Source organism: Triticum aestivum, chromosome 7B (genome assembly GCF_018294505.1).
Source record: "Triticum aestivum cultivar Chinese Spring chromosome 7B, IWGSC CS RefSeq v2.1, whole genome shotgun sequence".
Taxonomy (NCBI): Eukaryota; Viridiplantae; Streptophyta; class Magnoliopsida; order Poales; family Poaceae; genus Triticum; species Triticum aestivum.
Genome location: NC_057813.1, coordinates 5,829,057 through 5,851,496, shown reverse-complemented (window position 1 = coordinate 5,851,496; position 22,440 = coordinate 5,829,057). Strand labels below are relative to the sequence as shown.

The following is a 22,440-nucleotide window of genomic DNA, read 5'->3' as shown; positions in this document are numbered from 1 at the left end:
TCCTTTATAATCACCCAGTTACGTTGTGACGTTTGATAGCACCCAAAGTGTTCCTCCGATAAACGGGAGTTGCATAATCTCATAGTTACAGGAACATGTATAAGTCATGAAGAAAGCAGTAGCAACATACTAAACGATCAAGTGCTAAGGCTAACGGAATGGGTCAAGTCAATCACATCATTCTCCTAATGATGTGATCCCGTTAATCAAATGACAACTCTTTTGTCCATGGCTAGGAAACTTAACCATCTTTGATTCACGAGCTAGTCAAGTAGAGGCATACTAGTGACACTATGTTTTGTCTATGTATTCACACATGTATTATGTTTCCGGTTAATACAATTGTAGCATGAATAATAAACATTTATCATGATATAAGGAAATAAATAATAACTTTATTATTGCTTCTAGGGCATATTTTCTTCAACCTCCATGAAGCCCTTGTTAGTTCTCACCCCACTGGTGATGATGTCACACATCTTGTCAAGCATGGGCGTGGACAAGAAAGACTTCCATTTCATCTTGTTCCCTTCCTAGCTCCCATATACTAATAGGTGTTGGGAAACCCAAATCACGGAAACCCGAGCCACAAACAAACTGCGATGCGTCCTACCCCTATAAATAGTATAGACGCATCCGCCCGCACATCAAACGACCACGTGCGGACACAAGGTGAAAAAACACACACCAGTCAGCGCCGACATCGTCGAGAAGGCGCCCTCGACCGCACCACACCCATCATCACACCGGTGGCGATGCGCAGTCCCCAACCGCCACCATCATCACCACAACCATATCCATTTCACGGATCTATACACACTACAACGCAATTAGGGATGGGCTGTAGCTCTCTTTTCTAGGGTTAGGGATGCACATAGGTAGGCATGATGAGCTTCTTTTCTCCGGAGAAGGTTGATGCCCCATCCCATTTCCCATCCCACTTGGAGTAAAAAAGCCGTCTTCCCATAGTAGCCGGCCACTCCCACTCGCAACTCGCACGCGCGCTGCCAGCCATCTCCTCCCTCCCCCACCCGTAGGCCGGCACGGCAGCCCCATCCCATCCCGAGCCCAGAAACTGAAGGAGAGAGAGAGGGGAGCTACCACACCACCTAAACAAACAAGAGGCGGAAAGCGACCAAATCTCGCGAGCGAAATCCACCGCACGGGCTCTCCCCTCCCCTCCCCGCACCCCCCACGCGCGCGATCCGGGCGGAGATGGACGCCGGCGGGGCGCAGCCGCCGGACGCGGAGATGGCGGAGGCCGGCGCCGCGGCGGCGGCCGCGGCGGGGTCGGCGCCGGGCGGCGCGATGGACAACATCCAGGCCACGCTCACCCACGGCGGGAGGTTCATCCAGTACAACATCTTCGGCAACATCTTCGAGGTCACGGCCAAGTACAAGCCCCCCATCCTCCCCATCGGCAAGGGCGCCTACGGCATCGTCTGGTACGCCCCCTTCCCCTTTCTTTCCCCTCCATCCCCATCTCCGGCCGGCTGACCGACTCACTGACCCCCGGCGCGTGGCAGCTCCGCGCTCAACTCCGAGACCGGGGAGCAGGTGGCCATCAAGAAGATCGCCAACGCCTTCGACAACAAGATCGACGCCAAGCGCACGCTGCGGGAGATCAAGCTGCTCCGCCACATGGACCACGAGAATGTAAGTCCCCGATCCGCCCCTCCCTCCATTTTTTTTCTCTCTCGGAGAATCTCCTTGAATGCTCCTTGTGCTGGTTGGTTGCATTGAATGGAACGGCAGGTGGATGGGTTCGGTTAGGTTTTAGCCGCTGAATGATTGGATTCGCCGACAGACAGCTCCGTGGCCGGCTGCCTACTCCGGGGCCGGCTTTTCCTTCCTCATTTGCGCGAGAGCTTCAGGAATAGCAATCGTAGGCGCGCCTTTAAAGAACCCACCAACCTTTTGGGATGCGATTCATTGTGTTCTTCCTCGGCACACCTGGAGCAGCAGCACTTGGTGATGCCCTCACTCCTACTGCTAGATTCTGCTGATGTCAAAAGCTGCCTCAGGACCAATCTATCTGCCTGTGTCCCTTTTGCTGCCTAGCTCCTCCGAATCCAGTGGGTGTGTGTGTGGTGGAAGTGAATGCGCAGTTCCTAGGCTAGGGGGGCTACTACTGTTTGAAAGTTCTTATTAGGATGTTGGACTTGGATCTTTCTAATGTCCTGTGATAACTAAACTAAGTAAGAGAAGGAACCTACATCTGAGTTAGCCATCTTGGGTCTTTTCATTCATGTGCCTTCTGTAAAAAGCTTTGGTGTTCTTCTTGTAATATAAATGACTCATGTTTTGGCGCGTATTTGAGAAGAAAAAAAGTATTTTGAAATGACCGCTGTGCTAGGAGTAGACTAGAGATGGATAGTATCTTGACAGCCCGCCTTGGGCACCACAGCATATGCTCTGAGATCTGCGGAGTTGAAGTTTAGATGACGATAAGTACTCTGCTAGCAATAAGTGCATGAAGAGATTTCTCATGAGGTATTGAGGTCTATGCACAAATGGGACCCCTTCCGCTTTCTATTCTTTGTTTCATCAAGCATTGTTGTTTGCAGATTGTGTATTCTCGTGGAAGGTTTTCAGAATGAAACTGGTTTTGGGCTAGTATCCTACGTAAGCTAAGGGTTTCACATTTTAATGCTCCACTGAAATAGTCAAACTTCTTTGGGAGTTTGACCGTCGAACAATTTTGACTGTTAGTACTGAAACGTCGGATTTGGCAAGGTCTGATTAGTAACAGAAATGCTTGTCGACACGTGCTTTATACACTGTCAGCTGTAAACGTATCACCTGCTGTATCTACCAGCCACTATAAAGGCATAATTTTTCTGTTATGAGATCCTGTACTTTGTTTTTTTCTTTTGGTGGTGCGAACGAGCATTCCTGACAAGAGGTATCTGAGACAGTGGTTGGTGGCTGGCAGAAAAGCTGAAATGGGCAGCGTGGCAGCACCAGTGCGCGGCTCAATAGCTAACTTTTATGAACGGACAGAGCAACAGCCACATTACCTTGCCAGGAAGCAAATTGGACTTTCCAGTGGGCTTAAGGCCTGGTGATAGAACCATAGCACAGGAGAAAACATCCTGACCATAGAGGAAAACAATGCACAGGACCACTAATGGCACACATTTGCCTTTATAGTAGCTATATGGCAGGTGATGCGGCTCCCTGTCACCTATTTATGTCCAAAACTTTCCATAACTGTGATGCTGTCTTATTCATTCTTATTCTCCATGTGAACCCCCCAAAAGGGTGAGACATAATAATAAAGCCATAAAGATTTGGAGATCCTGTATTCCTGTAGCTATATTAGAACCCTTAGATTATGCAAGGGAAAAGCCTCTTTTTTTGCTGACACGAATTTTGTTCTCCCTCCAGGTCCCAAAGGCACAGAAAATTACATTTGCATTTCTTCAAAAAAGGGAACAATTTTGTAGATATACCTTTAGTCCTGTACAAAAGTATGTGTACAAAAATGCATACCTTTGCACAAGTTTTTGCTTGTACACATAATATTGCACAATGTACATCAAAATTTCCCCTCTCTTTTGGAAAATTGCAAATGCATTTTTTCACCAGGGAACATATGCAGCTAGAAATTGCCTGTTGTTTACTTCCGAAGCCAAGTAATATTCAGCTTACCGCAACTAATTTGGTTGATGCACTTGTTTTATCTATGCTAGCTACCTACTTATATCTTGTATCTTGTTTGTTGTATTCTACACATACGTACTTTAACTCTTAGGCCTCCTTTGGTTAGTAGGAATATTGTAGGAATTCTATAGGATAGGATTTTCAAAGCACAAAATTCCTTCGGAGCCCTTCCGTTTGTAGGAATGGATTCCTCCTATTCGTATGTAGGATAGGAACCAATCCTTAACATTTCAAAGGAAAAGACTCAATGGAAAAATTCCTATCCTATGCATCAAATGACATCTCTTTCCCTATAGGAATTGAGATACATTTCATCTCACTTCCTATGATTTTCCTATTCCTATGATATTCCTATAGAGCCTATTCCTATAGTTGTGCTCTCATATCCATGCTCTAAGCAGCAACAACTGGTCATATCCATTCTTTAAGCAGTAAGAACTGGTCAGAACTTCCTATAATGCTCATGTGCTATGTGGAACATATGCAGCTGGTATAGTGCTGCCTTGTGTTCAAGTTAGTCACAAGGGTTTTGAAGATGGTTTACAATGGAACATAAGAACATAGGGCACAAACAAATAAAAAATGGAAATCTCCAGAATTGTTTTGTTCTGACTCCCATACCAAGTATTTATGCCTTCGGCTGCTTTGAAATTTTGAATGTGTAATATTTGTGGTATTTGCACTGCTACGAAAGGCAGTTGGAAATGTGCAAAGGTTACACCCTTCACTCTTCAAACAAGCAAAATAAATAAATAAATTAGGTTGTCATCACCACCACTTGCATCTTTGAATCATATTTCATATGGTGCTGTCAGAAGTACTACCAGCTGCAGATTCTCAATAATCATTATTCATTTGCCTCATTTTCTGGACATCGTAATTCTATTATCTTTTTGGTGAAAATTAATAAAATATTGCTATGATTGTGCTAATAATATGATGTCAATTTACTTATGTTGTGCTGTTGTTGTAGAGTACTGTATCTTCAAAAACATGTTTAACCTAAAACAGAAGTCAACACCTCATCAAAGTGTCATTGGGTTCATCTCAGCTCTAACAAATGTTGGGTTTGTAGTGTCCAAAAACAAGTTTGAAATGGAAATTCCACTTGGTAGAAGTTTCCACACAACTTGGTTCAGCTGTAACCGTAGCCAACATAAGTTAAGTGAAGTGTATGTGTTCATCAGCTTTCCATGACTTGTTGATTATTTCAATGCATTCAAGATGAAAGATAAAGTTGAATCGAGCCATCGAAAGAACTTACAGATATGCCAGCTGCAACCATAGCAAACATAAGTTAAATGACAGTGTATGCGTTCTTCAGCTTTCCATGACCTGTTGACTATTTCAATTCATTCAAGATGAAAGATAGAGCTGACTCAATCCATCGAAAGAAAGTACAGATATGTCAAATGCAAGATGTAAAAACTAAACATTATCTCAGGCATGTGGAAAAAACTGAACCATAATTATTGCCTTTTTGGAAAGAAAAATAAATCAAGTATCGATTAATGCTACAAAATATGTTGCTTACCTGAGTCCGTTTCTATGCAGATTGTTGCAATAAGGGATATTATACCTCCTGCACAGAGGACTGCATTCAATGATGTCTATATTGCATATGAATTGATGGACACCGATCTGCATCAAATTATTCGCTCAAATCAAGCTTTATCGGAGGAGCACTGCCAGGTACTTATAAGTTATCTTGGTATAAAAGCAAAACCTTCTCATTCCCGCTTTGTAGGACAAGTTAGCTTATCTAATTATGTTATTGTTTGGCTATAGAAATTCTTGTCTCCTGTATCTCACTTCATCTGATTCCTCGAGTACATTATACTATTAATTCTCTGTTTCATTTTATTTTTTGCCTCAGCCTCATACATACCTCTGCCAGATATTAGTATTCTGGGAGTTAATGAGTAATAACTATAAGTCTTGCGACCTTTCTTATTTTTCTGGTCGGTCTGAATCATCTTGCTACTTTGCTAGTCTAGGTCTACGTGCTCTAAATAAGTTTGCCTGATGTATGTTATAAACATTGATGTTAGTGGTGGAATTATTGGGGTATGTTTGATGACTGTCTGTTATGTTTTGCTTCTTTGTAATACAATGGAAATTGGATCCGTGCTTCGACATAGGTGAACTGTAATATTGAGAAGTACCTTACTGTATCACACCTCTTAGAAATGATACAATATATTTAGAAGCTTCCATATATCAATGCACCTCTGAACATTTGGTCGAGCAAAGGGAGCAGTTGAACAAGTTCATCATGTATAGCACATGAGAGCTGACATATTAGCATACAGCTTAATGCTAGTAAATCCTTTTTCTATTCTTTGTCAAACACACCCATGCATCGTCATTGCTAATGGATGATTCCCTAAATAGAAGTGCTTTCTCGATATCAGAGTTGTCTCTTTTGTTAACAATACCATGTTTAGCTGATACTAAATCATGTTCTACTTCCCCAAATACCATTGGATAATCCTTGGTGGAAAAGTTCCATGGAAAACTGTTTGCTATAGTATGCCCATGTTGTCAGCGCCTACTCGGGTTTCTAGCATAAAAAAGGTTGACGCTAAGTCATACATGAGAAATCAGTGGATTTCTGGAATGGTCACCTATTTCTCTTCTGTTGATCTTGTTCTTTCCAGTTTCTTTTCAATCTGCAAATTTCTGTCTTGTTCTGAGAAATTGTCCTTAATCTGATATGGATGTTTTTTGTAATTGTTCCTTTTTTGTGCAGTATTTCCTTTATCAGATCCTTCGTGGCTTGAAGTATATACATTCAGCAAATGTTCTCCACCGAGACTTGAAGCCTAGCAATCTTCTATTGAATGCAAACTGTGACCTAAAAATTTGTGATTTTGGACTTGCTCGTACCACCTCAGAAACTGATTTTATGACTGAGTATGTTGTGACAAGATGGTACAGGGCACCAGAGCTTCTGTTGAACTCCTCTGAATATACTGCAGCAATTGATGTGTGGTCTGTGGGCTGTATATTTATGGAACTGATGGATCGGAAACCTTTGTTTCCGGGAAGGGACCATGTCCATCAGCTACGCCTACTAATGGAGGTTAGAAAGTACCCTATGAACTTCTTTTACATCGAATTTAAATCATGTTGTGTGATCCTGTTTTAGCATAATAGAGGTATTTAAGCACTTTCTGGTATATATAATAAGTACTTTTCTGGTGCACATTAATTCATTTTCAATTCCCTTGTGGTATTTCCTCGCTGCAGCTCATTGGAACACCAAATGAGGCCGATTTGGATTTTGTAAATGAAAACGCAAGAAGATATATCCGCCAACTTCCCCGTCATGCAAGGCAATCATTATCTGAGAAGTTTCCACATGTTCACCCTTCAGCAATTGACTTGGTTGAAAAGATGCTGACTTTCGATCCTAGACAGAGAATAACAGGCAAGTTTTGGCATGTGTTCTAGTGATTTAACCGTCCGCATCCATCTGCTGGGATTTACTGTTGCTACAAGATTGACGATCTTATGTTCCAAACAGCAAGATAAAAATAGCCGTCCTTTTTTTGTATCATGAATAGTTTAATTTAGAACTTGCTCCATTTGTTAAATATTAGTAACTGGAATCTCATCTGGGTATGCCATCCTAGTGTTTCGTTCTATATATCATTAGCTAACATCAGTTCCTCCATTCAAATGAAAAAAAAGTAATTAAATTGGGCTGGATTTACAGCCCAAGTGGGTAGGAACGTGTCCATACTCTCTGTAGGTATGCAAAGGTCATTAGTTTGAAGTGGGAATGCTAAAGTAATCATTGTTGCCTGTTGGGTGGTGTTTCTATTGTTGACAATCCATAGTTTTGACTGCAAAATATCTGTCTCCAAGATTCATCCTTTATTTTTTTGGTCAGTTATTGATCGATAGTTACTGATTGTTCCTTTATTTTTTGGTCAGTTGAAGGTGCACTTGCGCATCCTTACTTGGCATCGCTGCATGACATAAGTGATGAGCCAGTCTGCACGATGCCCTTCAGCTTTGACTTCGAGCAGCATGCGTTGTCGGAAGAACAAATGAAGGATCTAATCCACCAAGAGGGCATCGCGTTCAACCCTGATTACCAGTAGCTGGAGTTACTTTGATCGGCTTCATTCATATGGAAAGTTTTCGGTCCTCCTGCCGCCATAAAATGTTGCTAGCTGTAAATAATTGCCTCACCTGGAGAATCAAAAGGAGATGGGGTGTTAAGGGTAGATGACGAGCTGTAGTGGTCAAATTTCCGCGTAGCCTATGGATTCTTGTGCTTGTGTATGTTGTTTTATGTGGAATTTTTTTCCTTCTGCTTAAAGATGTTTCAGCGTTTTCCGTAAGATGCGATAGTCCGTGAACGATGGCTGCCTAATTTCTGTGGCCGTCATGAGATTTTTACATTGTGGTCGATTATGGATTATGTAATGTTGTCCTGGTTAATGAACTCTGATTGACTGTGATTGGACTATTGTGTTTGAATGTGGACTGACTGGTTTAGTGTTTGATGTTTGAAGCTGTGGCCCTATTTCAGAGTTGTGGCCCTGTGCGCCGTATCTGCCTAATGAAAAACCGAGAGGGAGAGCTGGTGAGTTATATCATTATATCGTTGGCTGTTGTGGCCAAGAAATGATGTAGAATTCTTATGTTTTAGTCACTAGTTATGCACCAGTTATTTCCAGCAGAACGTCAACAATACTAGAATGTAGACCAATAGTGGTAATCATCCACCATTGCCACGAACCTAATCGCATTTGCTTGCAATACAAGCCGAGGCAATCATCTGCCAAAAGAATATACGAGGAAGTGAAAACAGCGAAGCAGTCTGTAGCAGTTCTCGATCTCATTCCTTTGCGAGGATTTGGGAGTCTATTTCTTTGTAGATTTCCAGCTTTGGAGAATCCTGTAAGCAACCTACTACTCGGCTCACTCAGTCATACCATTTGATTGTCTGTTAGTTGTAGATATTCGATTCGGTTGAATATGTATTGCCACAAAAAGATACACCATTGAATTGATTTCGTTAGTCCAACTGATAATCTAGAAAGAAAATTTGTTCCAAAGGAACCGAAAGAGGTAGTAATTGAAACTGTTGATGTTATGTGAAACAGGAGCGAGCGAACGGTGGTTGGCTGCTGTGGGCTTTTTGCTTACAAAATTCTATAATTGTTCTTATGTTTTATTTGGTCATCATTTTTGCACTTGTGTATGTAATCTTAAGGCACGAAGATCAATAGTGGTATGGTATTCTATCTTAGCGTTTGTGACTCTCTGTCACGAGCTCGAAACAATAATTGCAGCAAGAAGAGAAAACTTGAAAAAAACAACATGAAGCAAATGTGGAGCTACAGCATGAGTTTAACCAACTACTCCCTCTGTAAAGAAATACTCCCTCCGTTTCAGTTTACAAGTCCTGCGCGTATACCTAGGTTGCCAATTTTATCACCGTAATATAAACTATATAACAAAAAAATTATACGGTTTGAAAATAGAACATCTAAAGTTTATAATGGTATGTTTTTTGTAATATATGACTTCTATAAGGTTGGTCAAATTGATGCCTATGGATACGTGCACGCCTTGTAAACTGAGAGAGAAGGAGTATAAGAGCTCTCATTGTAGGAGTCTTGACTGAATGTAAGTGCTAATCAAAGCAAAAACAAGCCAACTGGAGTCCGATCAACTCTTCATTAATAAGTCAATAGAAACAAAACAATGTCGTAGGTGGACAAGCAAATGAATGAGGAGATTAAAACGTAAGGGGTACTAGTGTTACAAATACAAACAGTGCCAACTGAATGCAACCTTTAATTGTACGAGTCTTGGCTGAATAAAGGAAATGAGGTGCTGCATTTCTGCAGAAGCCTCCGTGTAGCAAAAGACGGAATTCGCATTGCTTATTGGGAGCTGCATTGTAGCTGCTGTTTCAAAATGTTGGAACAGTATCTGCGGCAACTGATGGGTTTACATTGAAGGCCTGAAATTGGAAAAGTAAGAGGGATAAATCAAACAATATGGCAACAAGCATATTCAGGAAAAGAGAAATCATGGTTGCTCAGACGAACATGACCTTACCGGCGCGGCAGAGGCATGTCAGCACTCATGTCAAATAGATTTGAATGGTGGGACGTTTTGGATGGGCTTCTGCTGCGCGCGTCAGCCAAGCCTTGGATGTCTCCATCTCATCATGGCTGGAATTCTCACGCTCCAGACAAACCTGAACACGCTCAAGAGAAGGGAGGTGCCCCAGGCCGCAGTCAACCTCACCACTTGCGATCGACGGCGCAGAGACCTCGAAGTCAAGGTGTTGAACCCTTGGCATAGCTCACTTTGCAGATTAGGTGCATGCCACTCAGCATTATCCAATATGGAGATAAAATTCTCCTCACTTGACAGTGAGCATATAAGATCAAGCACCATATCATGTATACGACAAGTTACTACCGTTCCTTCCAAATTGATTTGTGCTGGCTGGATCAAGCTCCTGTTCATAAGCTCGTTGAAGTAGCTCTTTCCTATCTCAAACAGCCTGGTTTCTTCTTTGTCACATTGGATAAACCCTTCAGCAAGCCACCTCCATATCAACAAATCTCTCTTAATCTCAAAGTCTTCAGGAAAGATGCTTAGATATAATAAACATGGCTTCAGATGGGATGGCAAATCATAATAGCTGAGTGATAATATCCTCTTCATGTCCTTCACAATACCACCTTCTGTAACTCCACGGCCCATCGAACTGTGCACATGCATCCATTCTTCTTTCTGCTTTATCCTTTGGTTACTGACTAGAAGGCTAGCTATTGTAATGATGGCTAATGGTACACCACCACATTTCTTCAATATCTCTCTTGATACTGCTTGCAAATCTTCTGGACATTTCTCCTCGCTTTGAAATATTCTTCTATGGAAGAGTATTTGTGAGTCTTCATCAGAAAGAGGTTTCATTTTGTGAATCATGTCATCACTGGAAGAGAGACATGCTTCAGACACACTCACATTGCGGGTTGTTGTGATTACCCTACTATGGAGTTTGTTTTTATACAAAGCACAATTTATATATCTCCATATTTCTTCTTCCCATATATCATCAATTACAATAAGGTACCTATGCCAATAATTTTGATAGAGTTAGTTGGGAAGTCATCTATATAGTACAACTGAATTTTGTAACAAGGATAAACTATAAGGTACTAAAGCAAACCTTGGGATTATATAACCAGTAAGGATATGCATGCAAAAATATTAAGAAATGCAACAGAATGGCTTAAAAGTATACAGGACTAACAAAAATAAGGCAACTGCGCAAAAAAGAAAGAAGTCGAATTTGCTTAAAAAGAAATGGACTACTACAGATATAAAAATATAACAAACAAGGAAATGAAGATATAAAATTCAGTATATATCTCACTACTTCTTCTGAAATATATACAAAAAGACAAGCACTATGTGGTGCACACCTCTTATCCACAAGGAATTCTCTGATTTCCTTGATGAGGAGATTTTCATCCTTTGATGTATTATGAATGTCATTGAACTTTTCTTTGTTCAGGTCATAGAGTAAGTCCTTGAAAACTTTCTTGATATCAGGGTTCTGCCCTACAGGGACAAAAGCCGCACATTCAAACTGGGCTTTGATCTTCTCATAAATTGCTTTGGTGAGTGTAGTCTTGCCCAGCCCACCAACACCAACAATAGAGATCGTCTTCAATTGCTCCTTAGAACTCCCATCCTCACAAATCAGTGTTTTGATAAGCTCATCCCTTGTGCGGTCAACGCCAACAAGCTCCCCTACATCTTTGTGCAGAGCTAACACACGAGGGTCAATGGTAGCACCATTGCTAGTGCTACGAGTGTCAAGCTCGTACCTTCTACGCAGGTCCGCCAACTCCTTGGCGAGATCCTGAGCTTCTTTGATGGCATCACTGATTTGATGAAGTGCTTTGCCCTTGCCAAACAGTTTGGTGGTCTTCTTGAGAAACTTCTTGACTTGATTCCTCATGTTCGTAGGCTTGCTGCTTGAACCCTCATGCACACGCACCATGAAGTCGTCAACAGCGTCTTCCATGTCGCAAGACAGGTCTCTCACCTTGCCAGCCCAAATCCGGACCGGCTCATCGAGCTGTTCCGACGGCACCTCGCCAACCTTGCGAAGTACAGCGTGCATCATCTCCAGCTCGTTTAGGAGCGATTGTACGCCTTTCTTTACTCGCTTCTCTAGGTTGTATTCTCCGACGAGCAGCTCGCCGAGCTTACGGATGACGGGGCCCATCGCCCCAGCAGCGACCTCCATATCTCGATCTTTTTTTTGTCTTTGCTCTGGATCTACAGACGGCTATAGCATTGTCCTTGGCGTGAAATTCTGCAATGAAAACATTATGTTTTTCAGAAGACAGAATAAGGAAAACCTGAACTTGATTGGTCGGTGAAAGTAACAGTACACTATGCGCCTATGCATTGCTTTCCTTCAAAGCAGAAGTAGAAGAAGATTACCTTGAATAACAGCTCCTTCAAATCCAATTTGCAGAGTCCTTTGCAACAGCTACCCAAGGTGAACTACTGAAGAAAAGATCCAGTTCTGCACATCATAAATTCACATCAGAATGACCAAAAATCCTACTAGTTGTTTTCAGAGGACCACCGGATGAGCAAAAGCTGGACATTTCTGGTTGGGGAAAGTAACAGCTCCCGGTACTAATTTGTTTGGGAAAGCATGATCTGATTTTTGGTTGGTCACGGTGTGAAAAGAAAAGATGCTGCATTCCTCAGAACTTGGACAGATGCTAAGCTCTGACAACTGACCAGTTTTCCTCTTTGCTTTATTTTTTATTATTCCTTTTTCTTAACCTGTGATATACAGCACACATTTAACATTTTCACTAATATAATTATAAATTAATAAAAAAATCCAGAAACAAGATTTTTACTGTTTGTGCCTCACAAAATAAAATAGCAACACGAGATTAACGAGTGGAGAAACAGATCGAGAAAGAGCTGACCCTCCCCTTGCTCTGGATCTATACGCATGGGCATGGCTGTAGTGGGAAGACAATCGGTTTCAGGATGAGCAAAGCTAAACTTGTGGCGGACGACAGCGAACAGCAACTCCCCACCTCTGCTGAGCGAATGCTGAACGGATTCAACTCTGCAACATCAAAACCACAAAGGATGGAAAAGAGGAGAGAGGTGTGCCGTAAGGCGTGCGGCTCCTCAAAATCCTGTTTACTATTTTGACAGACGTAGAAGAACTACCGTAATAAGCAACGCCTTCCCATCAAAAGTAGACGGAAAAAGGTGACAGGGACATGGCAGTTTGGATGTACTCTGGGCAATCGAGTACCCAAGCAGCTGCCGTGTCTTCGACAGCATCCCCTACTAAAACAGGAGTATGATTTCAGAATTTGAAATATTTTGTGCTCTCTCTGGGCCTTCTCAGCTATTTCTTGGTAGACGAGAGAGCAAAAGTTGGGCCCTCTCCTTGCTCTCGATCTACACACAGACGGCTGTAATGGAACAAAAAAAGAAATGGTTCCCATGCATGATGAGCAAAAGCATCACCTCTCCACCTCCAGTCTTCAATCAAGACCGCAAGTCGAAGAAGAGGATCCGGAACACGGAACAGCAGCTGTCCACCTCCAGTTTGCAAAGCTCTCTGCTGAGAGAGTGTTGAACAGGCCGAATTCTGCACATCAATCAAAACCAAAAAGAACGGAAAAAAAAATAAGTGAGCCATCTGAGACAAAAGAACTGAACAGAAGAGGAGGAAGAGTACCTTTGGCGATGTCGCCGCCGGGGACTGCTAGTCGCCGGAGACGAAGGAGAGAAGGAGCAAGTATTGTGGATCCGGCCGGAGTGCTTTGTGCCTTTGTGGTTAATTCGTCGGTGTGCACCTACCTACTACTACCACTACTAATACTTATTAGGCGTCTCCAATGCTTGATTAGGCCCACTGGTAATAATGCAATGTTTAAAATCCCATCTAAAAGCCATAAGCTGGAGCGCACAGTTTTTTTCCTTTTATATATTATTACTCCAAATGCTTTTATTATCTTTTACTTTAGGTGTTCACATGGAGGCAGAGAGACAAAACTGTTTCTTAATCTGCTGAGACCTGACTCTCAAGCATCTCTAGTCCTTGTTAGAGATCCCTTATTGTAATTCATACGCATGTAATCTTCTAGACAAAATTGTTTGGCAGGAGTAGATATTCTTTTGCATTGTGTTCGGTTCCCTTCTAATTAAGGACCGAATCATTGACTTGGCGTGCTTGCCATCCTAATCTTCAAGTTCAGTTTGTAAGACAAGTGCACATTTCTAGATGATCAATCTGATTTGAATATGTATTACATGTCACAAAAATATGCCACTGAACTGAATTCGTATTCGGAAGAGGATCCACTGATATGCTCTTTGTGACATGTAGCTCATATTTCAATTAATTGTCCAATTCATGATCTAGAAAGTACTGTACATGCCTAATGAAAAACCAGAAGAGAGGGAGTACTTGCAGTCGTCTAAATGGGCAACAGGAGCAAGCGAGTGCTGGCTGGCTGTTGTGGCCGCTAAGGTTTCTTCAACGCAGAATTGCTGTAAATTTCTTACGTTTCACTCACTAGTTCTGCACTATTCTAAACGTGTAACCTTGAGGTAGTCTCTGCCTCTCTGGGCGGTCTGGGATAGTTTTGGATCTCATCCCTCGTTGAGGATTTGGGGGTCTTTTTTTTTTTTTAAAGTTTTGGGGGTCTTTTCTTCTCTAGATTTTCAGAGCTGGATGAATTAGCCATCACCAGCTTGGAGAAACCTGTTTTTAGCAACCCACTACTGAGCGCACTCAATTGCGCAGGGATTACAAGGTTGTTGTAATTCAGAGGCATGAACAAGCCCCAGATGGAGGGGATCGGGATGCAGAGCCAGAGTGTGTGTAACGGTCACTGTCAGAAGAGATTTCTAACATTCCCCTCTCCTCGAAACTCGGCTTGAAGGCGGCTACAGCTGCAGCATTGGATCGGATTGCATATATGTTGCTTTTGAATGCGAAAGCATGGCCCTTGCTCTCCACTGTGTTAAATTGCATCTCTCCTCTTATTGTGAGCACTGCCTGATGGCCCAATTCTTGAGGTCTTGCTTAGGACCCTCTCTTCCGGTTTATGAGACACATGCGCATTTCTAGATAATCGACTTGATTGAATATGTATTATATGCTGCACAAATTATCACATTGAATTGATTTGGTTACTCCAATTGGTAGTCCAGAAAATATGTTCCGAACGAACCGAAAGACAGGGAGTAGTTGCAACTGTTGATGTTATGCTAAACAGGAGCGGTAGAGTAACTGGTTGGCTGTTGTGGGCTTTTGCATACAGCATATTATAAAAAATTTATGCTTCAGTCGTCAGTGTTGCACTCGCCATGAACAGTTGACACCGATCTATCTGTGCTGTAACAGATGCACGCGCAAACATCCAAGAGAAAACAATAGTTGCAGTAAGAGAAAACTTTACGAATACGATGAAGCAAATCTGGAGCTACAACAGGAGGTCAACCAATAATTACTCCCTCTGTAAAGTAACATAAGATCTTTTAGATCACAAAGATCTTATATTAGTTTACAGAGGGAGTACCATTTATTGTACAGCTCTTGACTGAATAAGTGCCAAGACGGAACCTTTCATTGTACGAGTCTTGACTGAATAAAGGAAGTAGAGGTAGTAGTGTTACAAATAGTGCCACTGAATGCAACCTTTTATTGTACGAGTCTTGACTGAATAAAGGAAATGAGATACTGCATTTCCGAAAGCATATGCAGGAAAAATAAACAGATCATCATGAACAACACCAGCAGCCTCAAGACGGAACCCGAACATACACAGAGAGAATGAGCCTTCGTTAGTGGAAGCTGCAGTGGCACAGGAATCAAACGAGATAGAATTGTTTTTCGCCTATCGAAATGTTGTTGCAATATCCGCAACGACTGATGGAACTACTAGTAGAGTACCTGACCCAGGATTTGTTTGAAGGCCTGAAATTGGGAAACTAATAAGAGGAATAAATCAAATAATATGGTGATGAGCATTTTCAGGAAAAGGGAATTCTTGGTTTCTCAGGTGAGTAGACCATACCTTACCGGCGGCAGAGGGATGTCAGCACTCACCAGTCAATGATTTGAATGGTGGGACGTTTTGGATGGGCTTCTCCTGCACGCCTCAGCCAAGCCTTGGCTGTCTCCATCTCTTCATCACTGGAATTCTCATGCTGCAGAAAAACCTCAACATGCTCGAGAGAAGGGAGGTGGCTCATGCCGCAGTTGACCTCAACACTCGCGATAGACCACACAGATACCCCGAAGGCAAGGCGCTGAACCATTGGCATAGCTCCAGGTAGAAAAAGGCTCGGCGGCATCGGAAACCCGTAGAACCAGCAACATCTTCCAGATGGGAATGCTTCGGCCCTCACAACCAACGTTCCCATCACGCGACGTGTACACAGCTGTAGAAAGCAAAGAGCGGGCATCATCCCAATGATCTGAATGTCATCCCCTTGCAGTTCTTCCACATCTATCTTCAGGGTGGAGATGTGGGGAAGCGACATTGAATTAACCCAATTTGGAAGTCGCGAGAACTGCGAAGGAGAAAAGGGGTCCCATGAATCAAAACTACGGAGGTTTGGAGGTGGCACCCAACTTTCACACATGCGATCTAACAATCTGCCACCATCATAAATACGCAGATTTTAAAATTTCTGCAGGTTGCCTAGAGACTTGATTAATATATCAATCAGATCCTCGTCCATGTTACGACAGTCAACACTGAGCGTCCTAACCTCTGTCAGATGGCCCAGGTCTTTCATAAAGTGAGGAGACAAGGATAAGCCTACTTGTTCCAGCACTTCAAGGGACATCAAGCTCCCCATTCCTTTTGGCAGCCTCACCCTAGAATTGACACATAGGCATATCAAATTTCTGAGCTGTACAACACTTGAAGGTAATTCTTTTATACTAGTGTCTATTATATCCAGTGTGTGTAAAAGCTGCAACTTGCCTATGTCCATTGGGAGGTCGCAAACATCTGCATCCTTGAGCCCTAGGTACCTTAGGTGAATTAAATTCCCAACATACTTGAGGCTGATACCAGAGCTACTTTCATGGCTGACACAATTTCCAATATCCAGCACACGTAAAAATTTGAAGCATGAGAGAGATGGCAACCAATCGAAAGTAACCGAAGAAAAAATAGCAAAGGTCCTCACTTTTGACAGCTAGTGCTATCAATTGATGGTTCTGAACCTTCGCCTTGATATTATGAAGTGATAACCTGCGAAATTTCCTTTGCGGATTAGGTGCATGCCACTCAGCATTATCCAATATGGAGGTAAAATTCTCCTCACTTGACAGTGAGCATATAAGGTCAAGCACCATATCATGTATACGGCAAGTTACTGCCGTTCCTTCCAAATTGATTTTTGCTGGCTGGATCAAGCTCATGTTCATAAGCTCATTGAAGTAGCTCTTTCCGATCTCAAACAGCCTGGTTTCATCTTTGTCACATTGGATAAACCCTTCAGCAAGCCACCTCCATATCAACCAGTCTCTCTCAATCTCAAAGTCTTCAGGAAAGATGCTTAGATATAATAAACAAGGCTTCAGATGAGATGGCAAATCATAATAGCTGAGTGATAATATCCTCTTCATGTCCTTCAAAATACCACCTTGTGTAACTCCACGGCCCATCGAATTGCACACATGCACCCATTCATCTTTTTGCTTTATCTTTTGGTTACTAACCAGGAGGCTAGCTATTGTAATGATGGCTAATGGTACATCACCACATTTCTTCAATATCTCTCTCGATACTACTTGCAAATCTTATGGACATTTCTCCTTGCTTTGAAATATTCTTCTATGGAAGAGTATCTATGAGTCTTCATCAGAAAGAGGTTTCATTTGCTGAATCATGTCATAACTAGAAGAGAGACATGCTTCAGACACACTCACATTACGGGTTGTTGTGATTACCCGACTGTGGAGTTTGTTTTTACACAAAGCACAATTTATAAATCTCCATATTTCTTCTTCCCATATATCACCAATTACAACGAGGTACCTATGCCAGTTATACTGTATCATTAGTGGGCAAGTCAATCTATATACAACTGAATCCTGTGACAACATAATGGTAACGTACTAAGCAAACCACATGAATTATTCAACCACTAACGATATGTATGTAGAAAGAAATGCAACAAAGATAACTCGTAAAAAAAAGATAAGGTGCATGCACAAGAAAGGAAGAAACATAATTTGCTTATGGAGAAAAGGACCACTACAAATATAAAAACATGTAACAAAAAATGATATTGATATGAAATTCAGTATCTGGCTACTTCACACATTTTCGAAATATAAAAATAAAGACAAGGACAATGTGATGCATACCTCTTATCCAGAAGGAATTCACTGATTTCCTCCATGAGTAGTTTCTCATTTCTTGTTGTATTATGAATGTCTTTGAACTTCTCTTTGTCGAAGCCATAGAGTAGGTCTTTGAAAAATTTCCTGATATCTGGGTTCTGACCCACCGGGACAAAAGCTGCACAATGAAATTGGGCTTTGATCATCTCGAAAACTGCTTTGGTGAGGGTTGTCTTGCCTAGGCCACCAACACCAACAATAGAGATGGTCTTCAAGTGCTCCTTGGAACTCCTGTCCGCACAAATCAGTGTTTTAATAAGTTCATCCCTTGTGCGGTCAAGTCCAACAAGCTCCCCTACGTCTTTTTGTAGAGCTAATACACGAGGGTCAATGGTAGCACCGTTGGTAGAGCTAAACATGTCAAGCTCATACTTTTTACGCAGCTCTGCCAACTCCTTGGCAAGATCCTGAGCTTCTTTGATGGCATCACAGATTTGATGAAGTGCTTTGCCTTTACAAAATAATGTGGTGGTCTTCTTGAGGAACTTATTGACTCGACTCCTCATGTCCGTTGGCTTTCTGCCTGAACTCTCACCCACACGCGCCATGAAGTCGTCAACAACGTCTTCCATGTCGCAAGACAGGTCTCTCACCTTGCCAGCCCAAATCCGGACCGGCTCCTGGAGCTGATCCAGCGGCACCTTGCCAACCTCACGAAGTACAGCGTGCATCATCTCCAATTCTATACGAAGTGATTGTACTCCTTTCTTTACTCGCTTCGCCAGGTTGTATTCTCCAGCGAGCAGCTCACCGAGCTTACGAAGGACAGGGCTCAATGCCCCAGCAGCGGCCTCCATATCTTGGGTCGAAATTCTATAATGCAAACATGATGGTTTTCGAAACACAGAATGAGCAAAACCTGAACCTGATTGGTTGGTGAAAGTGACTGTAAACATAGCGGATATGCATTGCTTCTTTCCAAAGCAGAAACAGAAGATGGGTACCTTGAATAGCAGCTCCTTCAAATCCAATTTGCAGAGTCCTTCGCAATAGCAACCCAAGATGAACTACTGGAGAATAGATCCAATTCTGCACATAATAAATTCATTTCAGAATCAGCAAAAAAATCATACTAATTGTTTTCAGAGAACTACCGGATGAGGAAAAGCTGGACATTTTTGGTTCTTGAAAGCAACAGCTCCCTGTACTAATTTGTTTGGAAAAGCATGATCTGATTTTATTTGGAAAAACTGGACCTACTAATTGTTTTCAGATACTAATTGGTTTGGTAAAGCATGATCTGTTTGTTTGGAAAAGCTGAACAGAGTGAAAAGAAAAAATGCAGCATCCCTCAGAACATGGATAGATATACTAAGCTCTGGCCACTGACCATTTTTTCTCTTTGCTTTATTTTATCTTATTCCTTTATCTTTTTCCTAATGTACATATTTAAACACTTTTACTGTAATACAATTATACAGTAAAAAAATAGCAACAAGAGATTAAAGAGGGGAGAAACAGATCGAGCAAGAGCTCTGGATCTACACGCACGGCTCTAATAGGAACCACCGGATGAGCAAAAGCTGTATATTTTTGGTTCGTGAACGTAACAGCTCCCAAATGCATTACCTTTCAAATCAATGGAGTAGCAACCACAAGTGCAGCTACTGCATATATAGAGGTTGAACCAGGCTGTGGCCTGCCCATAATTTTTGCAACAACCAAAAATATACCAATGTACTGGCCGGTGATCGGTATCCCAGTCCATTAGCAGCACCGCATCCCACGGTCCCATGCGATTTTCAAGATTTCGATGAACTTGAAGTTAGTATTAGGGTAAATCATTTTCGGTCAAATATGGGGATGTTCTTGGTGACCAAAGTGCACTACTACTTATCAATCTTAGCTTGTTTACAACTTGGACAAGTGCCTTGTTTGGTGTTGCTTACCCTGGTACTCCCAAAACATGTACTCTAGTACCGAACAAATCCAGCCGTCCGTTGTAAAGGGTAACTTAGTCATTTTCCCACGGGTACTTCCAATTTTCTCCCTGTGATCGTGCATAGATGCCAAATAGCTCCCAAAAGAAAAAAGAAACTGCAAATCGAGTGCCAGAAAAAACTCGCGTTCGTTCGGCCAGAAATCCCGATCGCTCGGTGCATCACAATGGAGTGGCGGCGTCACCTCGAGCCTGATCCTTCTCTACCGCAGGCCACGGTACCTTCTCCACACCGATCGTCGGCTCCGATGCGTCGCCCGTATGGCATATCCAGTCGAGCCGCCACCGGCCAACCCTAGTATTGCGCCACGGTCGAGGAAATAGGTCCGGCGGCTGCATGACATAAGTCTTGCTCCGGCTCATCCCCGACGCGGATGCTTTCCTAGTTCCCGCTACTCACCCACGAAGGACGTGCATACCCCGCCGGCATGGGCTCATCCCGGCATCTCCGGACGCTACGTGCAGATCAAATATACTAGGTTTTGCTTCAATTGGAAAAAAAGACGCCAGAATACATGGAGGTTACGAGGAACGAAAATGAAATAATATTAGATTGTTATATTATTACGGTTTTGCCCCTTAGATCAAGGTACTCCTGTAGTTTTTAACTTAGTACTCCGTTGGATGAGTGATGGAGTACCAAGTAATACTGTCCAGTGGATCAAGAGAAATTTAGGTCTATATTTATTTCGGGGTACCGTAAAAGATCTCTCCTAAAATTAGGAAAAGTAAACAAAAAAAATCTGACCACATAAGTTCAAAAAAAAAAAATCTGACCACATAGCAGTTTAGATGTACTCTGAGCGTTGCACCAAGCAAAAGTCTTCGTAGCTCCCCCACTTGAGCTACAAGAGATTGACGAGGGAAGAACAGATCGAGCAAAAGCTGTCCCTATCCTTGCTCTCGATCTACACACACGAATACAAACACGGCTGTAATCAGGGGCGGAGCCAGAAATTTTTGCCATTGGGTTCACTCACTGACTCGTTATAAGAACTTGGTAGGAATTAATTAAGTGTAAACTCTAATTCTAGACCATATTACAACAATAGTATAACACTAAAAAAACAACCTAACAAATAGAAATATGACACGAGGTCAACCTTTTCGAGCTCGAGTTCATCTACACCTAGTGTGAACAGTAAATTCGGAAAAAACCTATATTATATCCATCGAACATGCCCAATAATACTAAGTACTTGTAATATTTCATGGCAATTTATACTGCAGGAGCTCTTGACAAAATAAATAAAATAGGGCATCTGAAAGAGCTTCGAAAATATACTTTGGAGCATTGATTAAATTTTGTGTATAAAGCACAACGAAAGTCATCTTGGATGGAAATTTTGCATCCACATAGAACAATTCACCATCTTTGAGGACGTCCAGAAATTTCAGTTTTCTATTTTATTTATTTACTATTTTTTGAATATACTAGGCTTCATTAAGCAATATTCGATATGATAGCACTTATCCAATGTTGTGCTACATTATTAACTGAAGTGTGCATGCCATACCGGTTGGATCATAGGAAACTCATCTAAAATAATTTCTCTGTGAAGGGGTGATCTTGATGCGTTAGCATCATTATCTGTCTGTGATCAATTTCTCTTCCAGAAATACCGATCGATAGCCTAGTTCAATCAAAATACATGAAATAAATAATTAGAAAATTAGGACGTCCACAATAGAAAGGAGATACGATGATGCGACTCAATACCACGAATTTGGTCTACAGTAGCTGACAGTCTCGCTACTGCCGACCTACCCATGTCGGCTCGTCGCTGGATGCGAACAGGAGAGGGCAGATCGCAGAATCAAGGAAGCAAACGGAAAGATGCGGGCTGCGGCTGCCATAAGGAAACAAAATGAGAGGATGAGAGGAATAGGGGAAGGAAGACACGAACAGGCCTAGCAGGCTAGCATGGAGGTGATTCGTTTGTGGGCTTTTGGGCTTCTCACTAAGCGTTGAGTACCATGTTGATGGGTTCAACACATACTTTTTGTTGGGTTCATCCACATACGTACGTGTATTGCGATACTTGGCCAGGAAAAATCGTTGGGTTCAACTGAACCCAACGCTCCTATGCTGGCTCCGCCCCTGGCTGTAATGATGAGAAAAAGCATCACCTGGCTTTGGTCGATCAAGAGCGCAAGTTGAAGAAGAGGATCCCGAGCACGGGACAGCAACTCTTCACCTCCAGTTCGCAAAGCTCTCTGCTGAGCGAGTGTTGAACAGACCGAACTCTGCACATCACAGATCCACATCAAAATCACAAAGACCGAAAAAAACGAAGAGAGCTAGCTGAAACAAAATAGTTTAACAGAAGATCGAGGAGGAAGAGTACCTTTGGCGATG

At 42.3% G+C, this 22,440-nt stretch overlaps 3 protein-coding genes across 4 annotated transcripts; 1 reads left to right on the top strand and 2 right to left on the bottom strand.

The window, feature by feature from the left end:
• Positions 1–1,048: 1,048 nt before the first annotated feature.
• Positions 1,049–8,141, top strand: LOC123156822 (mitogen-activated protein kinase 1). Its single transcript, XM_044575006.1, has 6 exons — positions 1,049–1,445; positions 1,527–1,656; positions 5,221–5,358; positions 6,419–6,751; positions 6,919–7,099; positions 7,609–8,141. Exons 1-6 carry the CDS (start codon positions 1,216–1,218, stop codon positions 7,776–7,778), a joined length of 1,182 nt encoding a protein of 393 aa, XP_044430941.1. The 5' UTR covers positions 1,049–1,215; the 3' UTR covers positions 7,779–8,141.
• Positions 8,142–9,349: 1,208 nt separating this feature from the next.
• LOC123159443 (disease resistance protein RGA5) lies at positions 9,350–13,551 on the bottom strand. 2 transcript variants are annotated; one of them, XM_044577279.1, is made up of 6 exons: positions 13,448–13,551; positions 13,234–13,357; positions 12,169–12,253; positions 11,136–12,037; positions 9,749–10,783; positions 9,350–9,655 (listed from the first exon to the last, which is right to left on the bottom strand). In XM_044577279.1, exons 4-5 carry the CDS (start codon positions 11,966–11,968, stop codon positions 9,835–9,837), a joined length of 1,782 nt encoding a protein of 593 aa, XP_044433214.1. In that variant the 5' UTR covers positions 11,969–12,037; positions 12,169–12,253; positions 13,234–13,357; positions 13,448–13,551; the 3' UTR covers positions 9,350–9,655; positions 9,749–9,834. The 2 variants fall into 2 exon arrangements, with proteins under 2 accessions (XP_044433214.1, XP_044433213.1); XM_044577278.1 differs by having other exon boundaries at positions 9,754–10,783.
• A 1,780-nt stretch (positions 13,552–15,331) lies between these two features.
• LOC123160213 (disease resistance protein RGA5-like) lies at positions 15,332–21,848 on the bottom strand. The gene is made up of 5 exons (XM_044578022.1): positions 20,859–21,848; positions 19,087–19,171; positions 18,107–18,955; positions 15,795–17,774; positions 15,332–15,694 (listed from the first exon to the last, which is right to left on the bottom strand). Exons 3-4 carry the CDS (start codon positions 18,937–18,939, stop codon positions 17,585–17,587), a joined length of 1,023 nt encoding a protein of 340 aa, XP_044433957.1. The 5' UTR covers positions 18,940–18,955; positions 19,087–19,171; positions 20,859–21,848; the 3' UTR covers positions 15,332–15,694; positions 15,795–17,584.
• Between the last annotated feature and the right edge of the window lie 592 nt (positions 21,849–22,440).

Coding starts and splice junctions, on each gene's coding strand:
- LOC123156822 (XM_044575006.1), top strand. CDS start 1,216: ATGGACGCCGGCGGGGCGCAGCCGCCGGACGCGGAGATGGCGGAGGCC. Junction 1,446..1,526: donor GGCGCCTACGGCATCGTCTG/GTACGCCCCCTT, acceptor GGCGCGTGGCAG/CTCCGCGCTCAACTCCGAGA. Junction 7,100..7,608: donor TCCTAGACAGAGAATAACAG/GCAAGTTTTGGC, acceptor TTTTTTGGTCAG/TTGAAGGTGCACTTGCGCAT.
- LOC123159443 (XM_044577279.1), bottom strand. CDS start 11,968: ATGGAGGTCGCTGCTGGGGCGATGGGCCCCGTCATCCGTAAGCTCGGC. Junction 10,784..11,135: donor GAATTCCTTGTGGATAAGAG/GTGTGCACCACA, acceptor TTATTGGCATAG/GTACCTTATTGTAATTGATG.
- LOC123160213 (XM_044578022.1), bottom strand. CDS start 18,939: ATGGAGGCCGCTGCTGGGGCATTGAGCCCTGTCCTTCGTAAGCTCGGT. Junction 17,775..18,106: donor GAATTCCTTCTGGATAAGAG/GTATGCATCACA, acceptor TAACTGGCATAG/GTACCTCGTTGTAATTGGTG.